Source organism: Alligator sinensis, unplaced genomic scaffold (assembly GCF_000455745.1).
Source record: "Alligator sinensis unplaced genomic scaffold, ASM45574v1 scaffold524_1, whole genome shotgun sequence".
NCBI classification, from domain to species: domain Eukaryota; kingdom Metazoa; phylum Chordata; order Crocodylia; family Alligatoridae; genus Alligator; species Alligator sinensis.
In genome coordinates this window covers 3,887-13,883 of record NW_005842747.1, presented here as the reverse complement: position 1 = coordinate 13,883, position 9,997 = coordinate 3,887, and the positions used below count along the sequence as shown (strand labels likewise).

At 60.3% G+C, this 9,997-nt stretch overlaps 1 protein-coding gene across 1 annotated transcript in view; it reads left to right on the top strand.

Annotated features, from left to right (window-relative positions):
* Window positions 1-4,978: 4,978 nt before the first annotated feature.
* LOC102388470 (tigger transposable element-derived protein 3-like) overlaps window positions 4,979-9,997 on the top strand; it is a 6,860-nt gene continuing 1,841 nt past the window's right edge. Inside the window, 4 exon segments of the mRNA XM_025216559.1 lie at window positions 4,979-5,134; window positions 9,177-9,303; window positions 9,716-9,994; window position 9,997. The exon segment at window position 9,997 is cut by the window's right edge and continues 1,841 nt beyond it. Coding sequence (XP_025072344.1) covers window positions 5,003-5,134; window positions 9,177-9,303; window positions 9,716-9,994; window position 9,997 — 539 coding nt within the window. The 5' untranslated portion in view covers window positions 4,979-5,002.

Below are 9,997 nucleotides of genomic sequence, written 5' to 3'. Positions count from 1 at the left end.
CGGAGAAGAAGGTGTTTGAATGCGAGAAAACCGAGCTGGAGTTCAGCAACCAGCTGGAGAGCAAGTGGGCGGCGCTGGGCAGCCTGATCCAGGAGTACGGGCTGCTGCAGCGGCGCCTGGAGAACATGGAGAACCTGCTCAAGAACAGGAACTTCTGGGTCCTGCGCCTGCCGCCCGGCATTACCGGCGAGGTCCCCAAGGTAACTCGCCCAGCCGTGGGGAAGGGGCTGCTGTGCCGCCTCTTTGCAATGGTAGAAGAGACGGGATCGTGTGGTCAGCTGGGGGCAAGGTGATTTTGTTGGGTCTGCAGCTGCCCCCCTGTCTATGTGCCCTGGCGGTGGTGGGGCTCCGGGGGCTCCCCTGGGCGGTCCTTGTCTCCTGCGCTTCAATCCCAAGCGAGGGGAGGAAGGAGCGCCGACACTTGCTCTTACGCTGGGAGCTGGGCTGCTCCGATTGACGCAAGGAGGAGCGCGTGGTGTGTTTCGTCTGCTGCCGTGGGCCAGAGGAGTCCGGCTTTGAGGCATCCCCGTCTCGTAACAAACCCTGGCTTTCTCTCCTTCCTCCTCTCCTCAGAGCCTAGCTTTAAACCTCTGAAACACACTGAGCAGGGTCAGGCCGGACTGATCCTCCCCCGTTTCCCTGCATATGGGTGTTTGCAGGTTGTCTGTGAGGGTGGAGTTGCCCATTCTGCGTGGGCCATATGGAATTTGGGGAATGTGGAGCGGGGTTGAAATTGGAGCGTGCTGTCAGCAGTCGCACATTGAGGGTTAACACCGTTTCTTGCCTGCACTAGAGGGCTGGTGAGCAGGGATGTGGCTAGGACCCCAGGGATGCTGGAGGACTGCAGATTGCTCACTTTATGTCCGTGGAGCAAGCCAGAGTTACCCTCATGGGAGCCAGGTAGCATGGCCCAGGGCTAACCCTCACCTGAAACAGCATGACTTTGAGACCCTCTAAGGGCCCTTAGCACACGTTGAGCTTTAATATGCAGATGCTTGCATTTTAAGTGTCCTCAGTATGGTCTAAGGGTAATCATAAAAAGAAGGACCAGAAGGGACCTATAAGATCATCAAGTCCGGTCCCCTGCCATGGGCAGGAGGTAATTGGGCTCAAATGTCCTCATCAAGGTAGCTTCACCCTGCATCGCAGCCCCGTGGGGCCCTGTAGAAAATCTGTCGTGTATGACCGTCGTCTCTGGGACGCACTTCTTACCGGGTATGTTGTAAATGCCGTGTGTCGCTCTGCGCAAACCAGCTGCTACTACTCTGAGAAGCAGCACGGAGGGGAGGAAAGAAATGTTCTTGCAACCTGGTCCCTTCCCTCCACCACCCTCTCTGTCTTCTGTGAGCGCCCCTGACCCTTTGCTCTGCAGCCTCGTCCGTTTTGTAGGTGCTGTAACTCTTCTGATGGCTGCAGCGTGTCCAAGTGGGGACCCGGGTGCCCTTAGATTCTGAGGCATTGCAGAGCAAAGGTGACTCCTCTCCTCCTGCCAGCAGATTCAGCCCCCTTCGCTCCCAGGGGATCTTTATTTAAATATGAACATTAAAACCATGACAAAGCGTTGGTGCAAAAATGAGCTTCTGCATTAAAACTCTAGTTGCACGTGTGGGGCTGGCCACACCAACACGGGTTTGCATAGCATGAGACACGAATGCTCATATGATTTCAGGTCCCGGCGACCTTCGAGGACAACGCGGTCTTCTCCCAGGAGGAGTGGGAGAACTTGGAGGACTGGCAGAAAGAGCTGTACAAGAACGTGATGAAGGGCAACTATGAGTACTTGATCTCACTGGGTGAGGATGCGCTTCTGCTTATGTCAGGTGACCTCAGAAGCACCGAGTGAGCGTGGCCAAGTTCAATTTCTGCAGGGCTGGGAGGCGATGTGCTTCATCACACTGCTGTAACGAAGGCTTGTCCCCAGCAGGCATCTTCACACTCGTGGGTGCTCTGTGCACAAGGGCTCAGCCTTGGGTGTGGCCTGGGTCTGAGTCTGCTGCCCTGCTGACCTGGGCTGTTTGCCCGTGGGAGTGGGGCCTGCATTCAGTGCTGATTCCTTGCACCCGTGGTGTGAGCAGAGCCGCCTGCGGGCACGCCCAAAGGGTACATCTCGGGAGCGGTGCCAGGAACATTTGATCCTACTAGGTAGGGTCTAATGGCAGAGTGGGCTGCATTAGAAGGAGCATTGCCAGCAGTGATTCTTCCCCTCTATCCAGCACTGGGGAGGCCACATCTGGAGTCCTGTGTCCAGTTGTGGGCCCCCCACGACAGAAAGGATGTGGACACATTGGAGAGAGTCCTGTGGAGGTGAATGAAAAATGGTTGTGGGGCTGAGGGAGATGTCTTGTGAGGAGTGGCTGAGGGAACTGGGCGGATTTAGTCTGCAGAAGGGAAGACCGAGGGAGATTGAATAGCAGCCTTCACCTCCCTGCAGGGGGGCTGCAAAGAGGATGGAGCTGGGCTGTTCTCAGTGGGGGCAGATGACAGGACAAGGAGCAATGGGCTCAAGCTGCAGCAAGGGAAGTTTTAGGTTAGATATCAGGACGAACTTTCTCACGAGGAGGGTGGTGAAGCACTAGAACGGGTTACCCAGAGACGTGGTGGACTGTCCATCCTCAGAGGTTTTGAAGACCCGGGTAGACAAATCCTTGGCTGGGATGATGTAGGTGGGGCTGGTCTTGCTTGGAGCAGGGGGGTGGACTAGATGTGACCTCCTGAGGTCTCTTAAAACCCTCATTTTCTCTGACTCTAGGTAGGGACTATGGGCATTTTGGCTTTATGGGCCTGAACCTCAAGGTTTGGGTTTTCTTCCAGGCTGTCCTTCCCGTGTTGTGTGACCCTGGGCCAGTTCCCTTTCCCATCTCTCCCCTCCCTTCATTTTGCTGGAGAATGGGGAGGGGGAGACAGGATGCTCCTGCCTTTCAGGGTGCCCTGATTTGCTTATTTGCCTGGGTGTTGACACTCTCTGCCATGAAGCACTAGGTGGGTCTCACTTACCGAATGACTAATAGCATGAAGCAGTCAGGGAAAGTGCTCCTTTGCTGCAAGCTGTGTACATTAATTACACTGTGTCCATTTAGCATTAATTACCCTGTGTCCTGTTCTCCCCTCTTCTATCAACAGACTATGCCATTTCCAAGCCTGACATCCTGTCCCGCATTGAGCGAGGAGAAGAGCCGTGCCCCCGGGACCTGCCAGGCTCGGAGGGGCGGGAAACCTCTGCAGACCCTAATGCAGGTGAGAGGCTGCTCCCCTCCGACAGCTGTAGCCTCGACGTGCCTTTGATGTGCCGTAGGGCTGCTCAGGTCCTGCTCCATGCGCTTCTGGCTCCTGCCCCTGCTCTCTGCATGCTGTGACTGTTCACACGCCATCCGTGAGCTCGTGGGTCCATGGCAGCTCTAGCGTGGCTGGCTCATCAGGAGCCACCGCCATCTATTTAACATGAAATCCTAACCGAGTTCTCGCTCCAATGAACAGAGTCTCCACGTTCGACCCTGGAAATCTCCTCCCAGGTCAAGCAGGAGGAAGAGCCTGTGGCAGAAGAGCAGCAGAGCAGGGAGGAAGGGAAAGGCCCTCCAGAGCCCCTAGCAGGTGGGTGACAGGCACAGGTGAGGCTGTGCTGAGTCTGTGCCTGGGGGTGGGGGTCACAGGGACCAAGGGGCAGGACAGGTCAACCTAGGGGAAGCAACTGCTTGCCCAGGGGGGTCAGTTTCTGCCTTCTTACACAGGCTGCCCTCTCTGTTGCAGCTGCCGGCTGGCTTCCCAGCAGGGAGAGGGAGAAGGTGGACGGTCCAGAGCCACGCTGGACCCTGGTGCAGCGGCCAGAAGAGAGCGTGTACCAGGGCCCGCCCATCCCGACTCTGTACGGCACAGACCCCCCAGCACTGCCCACAGCCCCCCAACCCGAGAGAGACTCCGGTGCCTCGGGCCTGGGCCCCCCGGAGTGGGGGAAAGCCAGCGGCAGCAGGAGGGAAGGGGGCCCAGCCCACGCCTGCGGGCGCTGCGGAGAAAGCTGCGGGGAGCGCGCCTACGCAAGCACAGGTCCGCCGGCAGCCCCCACAGGCCCCCACCGGCGCAGCCACGCTGGGGAGAAGCCACACCGGTGCGGCGTGTGCGCCAAGGGCTTTGGGCGGCTGTCGACGCTGCTGGAGCACCAGCGCACGCACACGGGCGAGCGCCCCTACGCCTGCCTGGAGTGCGGGAAGCGCTTCCGCCGCCTCTCTACGCTGGTGGAGCATCGGCGCGGCCACACGGGCGAGAAGCCCTACAAGTGTGCACAGTGCGAGAAGAGCTTCACGCGCCTGGCCAGCCTCACCGTGCACCAGAACACGCACGCCGGCGAGCGCGCCTTCAAGTGCGCCCAGTGCGGCAAGAGCTTTGCCCAGAAGCCGCCTTTCCTCAAGCACCTGCGGGGCCATTCCCAGGGCCGGCTCTACCGCTGCCCGGCCTGCGGCAAGAGCTTCGGCTGCCACTCCTGGTTTGTCCGCCATCAGATGGCCCACGCGGCTGAGCGGCCCCACGAGCGCAGCGGTGCTGCCACCGTCACCGCCACCCGTGGCCTCGCCCACCGTGAGCCACTTCTCCGGCATCCGCGCACGCATGCCCCCGAGATGCCTGGGGGCAGGGCTGGCCGTGCCCCCGCAGCCCAACGCCTTGGCCCGCACGACCCACCTGGAGCTGAGCTCAACAGCCAGTTCGCCTATGTGAAAATGGAGAGTATGGGGTAGCGGCAGTGCTGGGGGTGCCGCGACCTTTATGTGCCAGGGGACAGTGTTGCCCAGCCAGGACTGGGCTGCGAGGCCGATGGGACGCAAGCGACTGTCTGCTGCAGGAGTGGTTGCCCAGGGACAGGACGTAGCGGGTGTTTCCCGGCCTCCTGGCTGTTGGAGCCAGTGGTCAGGAGCACAGCGGGACTTGCAATGAACCCCTGCAGAAGAAGGCTGTTGATGCCACCACTTCCTAGCACAAATAAAGACGTGGGGGAGGTCTCCACGTGTTATCCGGCATGGGTTTCAGCAAGGCTTTCTTCTGCTGTGGGTGCAGGCAGGGGCAGATCCAGAGAGGGTGCTGCGGTGTGGACGCACCTCCTGGATTGCACGGCACCACAGGAGCCTTTGGGGAGTTGTCCCTAAAGCTGGTAAACATCCTCCCTCCCTTCCCCTTGTTGCTTAGAGGTGCTCCACCCCTTCCCCCCCATCCCTTGCCTATGTTTCCCCACAGTCTCCAGGGGCAGGGTAGCACCGGAACCTTCCCTGAACACTGGACACACGCGACTTGAGGATGGGGACAGCAAACAACAGCAACGAGCTCAATGAATGAAGGCAAGCCCAGAGCTCCCGGCTCCAGTGCTGTCCTGGTCCTCGGGACCCGTCGAGCTTGGCTCGAGCAGTTAGTTCTGCTTCCCACAGCAGCTTGGAGCAAGGGATCATCCGGTCGTGGGGCGGGAAGGGAGCTCCAGAGGTCACATCTAGTGCAGCCCTTGGCCTGCGGCAGGATCAGCCCCGTCCAAACCAGCCCAGACAAGTGTGTTGTCAAACCTCTGAGTAAAGCTGTTGCCTCTGCCACAGCACCAGACATCACACCTGAACCTGCCCCAGGGAAAGCAGGAGGACAGTGGTCACCAGTGTCCTGCTGCTGTAAAAGGTTAATATACACTCAAGAAACCCCAGGCTGAGGCTATGCCCCACCGCAGAGGAAGGCAAAACCCCCCAGTCCCTTTCTGCCCCCAGTGCAGCATCAATCAGCTGGACCGCAGGGGCAAGACCCTCCAGCCAGGACCCTGCGGGGTTCGTCCCAGCAGGAGCATTGGCCCAGCCCAGCCCCATCCCCAGCCTTAGAGGAGAGGCAGGACGGGGATATGCCAGGCATGCGGTTATTCTCGAAGCCCAAGCCGTGGAAGGTTCAGTCCTGGGTCTGCACATGTGCCTACATGCATGAGTGCATATGTGTGCATGTGCATCCACCTCTCCCAAGAGGCAGCAAGTTGCACTTTGCTGCAAGGTGCTGCAAAGCCCCTGGTAGCGTTGGCCCTGCTGCAGCGTGTGGCGGGGTCCACCCTTGGGTTTGTAGCAATGCATTGTGGGTGCAAAGTGCTGCCCCCTACAGCTTCAGTAGGGGCAGAGCAGGTGGAGGTCGTGCAGGGGCTGGGAACTGGGGGGGTCCTACCTACCCCTCATTTCCTACCTAGCTAGTGGGCCTCAGGGTTTCCCATCTGTAAGCCATGAGGAAGGAAGCACAGGAGGGGCTCGTGGCTGTGGCCGTGGTCTGGAGGGGGCTGGCAGGCGAGAGAGTGCCCCTGTGAGCTGGCAAGGGTCATTGCCCCCCTGGAGACGTTGGCTGCATCAGCCCCAGACGTGGTGGGAGCTGAATGAGGTCTGCCAGCTGGAGCAGAGGGCTCCAGTCTTGCCCCCAGGGCAGGGGCTGCTTTCCAAGCCCTGTAGTCACTCATGAGACGGTCTGGACTACTCCCTCATTTGTTCCCACGTGGATGAGGACCAAGGGATCGGTGTCGGAGGGCCGGATGAGGTCAGGGATTCTTGCCGTGACGTCCCTGCTCCTGGCTCCAGACAGGCAGCAGACCTCTCGCACCGTGGCATGTGGATGACAGATGGGTCCCTCTGTTCCTCTCAGCAAGGAGTCGCCCACAACGATGACGCGGCCTCTCTTCTTCTGCTTCTCCTTCCAGCAGACCCTCCTCTCCAGGCCCAGAAGATTGCTCTGTGCTGGGAGAGCTGGGAGGAGAATCCCACTCGCTAGCAGGCTCCTCGGCTGCCTGATGGGAGCAGTAGTGTAGACAAGGCTCTGGGGACGTGGCAGTGACGGTCGCCTGCGTGTCTGGGCAATGCACTGGTTGCTGCAGGGAGATATGGGCAAAGCCATGGAGGTGGGAAACCTGCAGCTGGTGGCACTAGGGAGGGTGCAGCCAGTTCCCTCTAGAGCATCTGCTGCTGGGGGCTCGAGGGACCCATGTCTGGTGCCTGCGCTGGCTGGTGCTTGTAGGTCTTCGGGGTCCTGGCTGGTCTCTGCAGGCATTTGCTGTGACAGCAAACTGGAAATGGTTGAAGGAGGGGACGGGGATTTACAATGAAACTACCCAGCAGCTGCAGCCAGCTGGGCCTGACAAGCTGGAGGCAGAAAACCCAGGCCTTTGATGCGGAGCCAGCTGGTCCTGGGTCATGGGGGTGACCGCTGTGCTGGGGCAATGGGGTGTTAGCTCCCCGGCACGCCCTCAGCACCAGTCCAGCTGCGGCTGCAGAAGGCAAGCCTCTCCAAGCCGGGAAGCCCTCCGTGCACTGGAGCCGGGACCCAGCCCTGTTAGAAATCCTGCTTTCAGGTCCCATTTTAAAGTGTGCATCCCCCCACAGCACTGGTCAGCTGCTTTGCTTCTATATGGGCAGGCTCAGCCCCCAGAGGAAAACCTGGAGTGAACATTGCCAGCCCCCGCAGCCATCACAGGGCTTGGTCACCACATCTTTGGAAGGAGCTTCCAGGTGCCAAGTGCTTTATAGGAAGGGAAACGTATCCCCCTGTGCTGGGGGGAATTGCTCTGCTGGTCTTGCTCAGAGGGGTTCAATGACTCCCTAACTCCCCCCCAGGCAGGTCCAGCGTGTCCGGGTTGCTTTGGACAGGGCTAATCCTGCCTCAGGCTGGGGGTTGGACTAGACTAACCTCGTTACGACTAGGGAGGGACAAGCTGAGCATGGCACCAGGGAAGGCTAAGACCAGCCGCCTACCCAACAATCGCCCCCGAGAGGCGTGAGCCGCCCCTGCCCATGTTAGGGCTGTTCACTCTGGACCCTACTGATGGCACAATGCAGGGCAGCTCCCTCCTCACCTCCAACCTGGCACCCCCCCTTGCTCCCAAGAGCAGGGATGCTGCCTATTGGTGGGCCGCCCACCCAATCCCGGCGCAGCAGGTAGCCAGGGGGCCAATCGGAGCGTGCCGGGGGCGGGGCTATGTGCTGGGCAGTGCCTGGACCATTGTGGCTGGGATGCGCTGGGGGTGCGGCTCCATCGCTCCAGGCAGCCCCGGGCTCCATGCCTGGTCCCCACGGCCCTGCCCCGGCTCTGCAGCAGCCTCGGCCCCTGGGGCGGCTAATCCCCGGCTCAGCCCCGTGGGTGCGGGCAAAGGTAGGCGCCTGTGTGGGTGGGGGGCACCCGCGCGTGTCATGTCTCCCTCCTCCGTCACCCCGAAACTCCCCCAGCTGCAGCGCATCCGGTCTGTGGGCGCTGGCTGGTCCCTGGCTGCAGCCAGGCACCTGCAGCACCAGCCCGCTCCCCTCCTCGGGGTCACACATGTCGGTCGGCTCGGTCCGGCCCGGATCGCAAAGCCAGTTTGGGATTGACAGAGGCTTTGATAGCCGGGTCCACGGGTGACAGGCCCCGAGGTCCTGCCCGAGCATCACGGGGTGGGGAATGTGCTGAGAGCAGAGGTATTAACACCACTGACCGGGTCAGACCCTGCTTCAGCGGTCAGCACAAGCACTGCCTGCATTGCCCGAGCTCCTGACTCAGCACAGCCGGACAGGCCCTTCGTGGGGTTAAAAACCATTGCCGTCTGACCGGGCTGTCACGTGCATCCTTGAGTCCTTTCATTGCCCGAGGGATCTGCCCACCCGGATGCCAATCTCATGCCTAGCTCAGTGGTTTTCCACCTCTTTAGACTGGAGGCATCCCTTGTTACACCCCTCAGAAAACGCCAGCTCTTTTTTTGACTACAGAAAAATGCCAGAGCATGTTTATGTTGCAGAGAGCTCAGACAGGCCGCCCCAGGGGCAGAGTGTTTTTAACACTGAATTCCTAGTTGGCCCAACAAAAGAGACCCAAAGACCCTTGTCTGCCTCTGTCCTTAGACCAACACTAGTTGAAATCTCTGGGTTTATCGTGCATGCCGTGTGTGCGCACCTACCCGTGCTCATACCGCGTGGCACCCTTGAGAAGGGCTGGCCTAGCTGGTTTGTCGTGGACCTCGGAGAGCTTTGCCGCCAAGTTCAGTGTCATTGTCCCCGTTTTACATGAGTGGGACGGGGGGTAAAACCCTGAGGTTTATAAAGACCCATCAAGGACTAGAAACCAGGTGGCTTGAACTGCAGCCAGGCATCCCCTCTCCGGACCAGCCACGGGGCCGTTGGGTGCAGGAAGCAACGGCTACAAATTGCACTGAGCACACGATGTTTCAGGTCACGGCGACGTGCGAGGGCATCGCCGCCCTTTTCTCCCAGGAGCAGCGGCCCATTCGGGACGACGCGGGGAAGGAGCTGCGTCGGGACACGATGAAGGAGAACTGCCAGCGCCTGTCTTTGCCGGGTAAGAGCTTGTTGTTTTATGCGGGGCTGTCCCCCTGGGGAAGTGGTCGGTGAGAAGCTCCCCCCTGCCCACAGTGGCATGCACTGGACACAGGCTAAATGCAAGAGCAGCGGAGAAAGCCCATTGTCAGGATCCGTGTGGAGATGAGGGGAAGCTCTGACACTGCGTGCATGTACAACCCCGGTCATGTCACTCAGCCCAGCATTTTCAAACTAGGGGGCCTGAGATTTGACACCTAAATGCCATCTCTTGGCCTCTGCATACCTTGCTCATGCCCTCCCTGCCCAGCCAGGATTCAGACACCGCCATGGACCAGATTAACCCCTGGTGCAATTTATCAGGAATGGGCTGGGCCTGGGATGTTGCTCTGCGTCGCACACAAGGTAACTCCCGGGCGTCTCTTCCCTCCCAGCAGGTGCCTGGCCCAGGAGGGACGCGGGGAGAGACGGAGATCGCAAAGCCGCTTCGGAGAGGCAGGAGCCTGCTGTGCTGCCCCTTAGCAGTGCCCAAGAGGAGGAGGCGTCCCCACGTCCAGAGATGGAGCCAGACAGCAGTGCCGGGGGCACCCCTGAGCGCAAGCAGACACCCCCGGGGGCAGCGGGGCGGCACAATGCGGAAGAGCTCAGCCACGGCACGGCCCACAGGACCCGGGCCCAGCTGGGCCGCGTGGGCGCGCGCTCCTACCCCAGGGGCA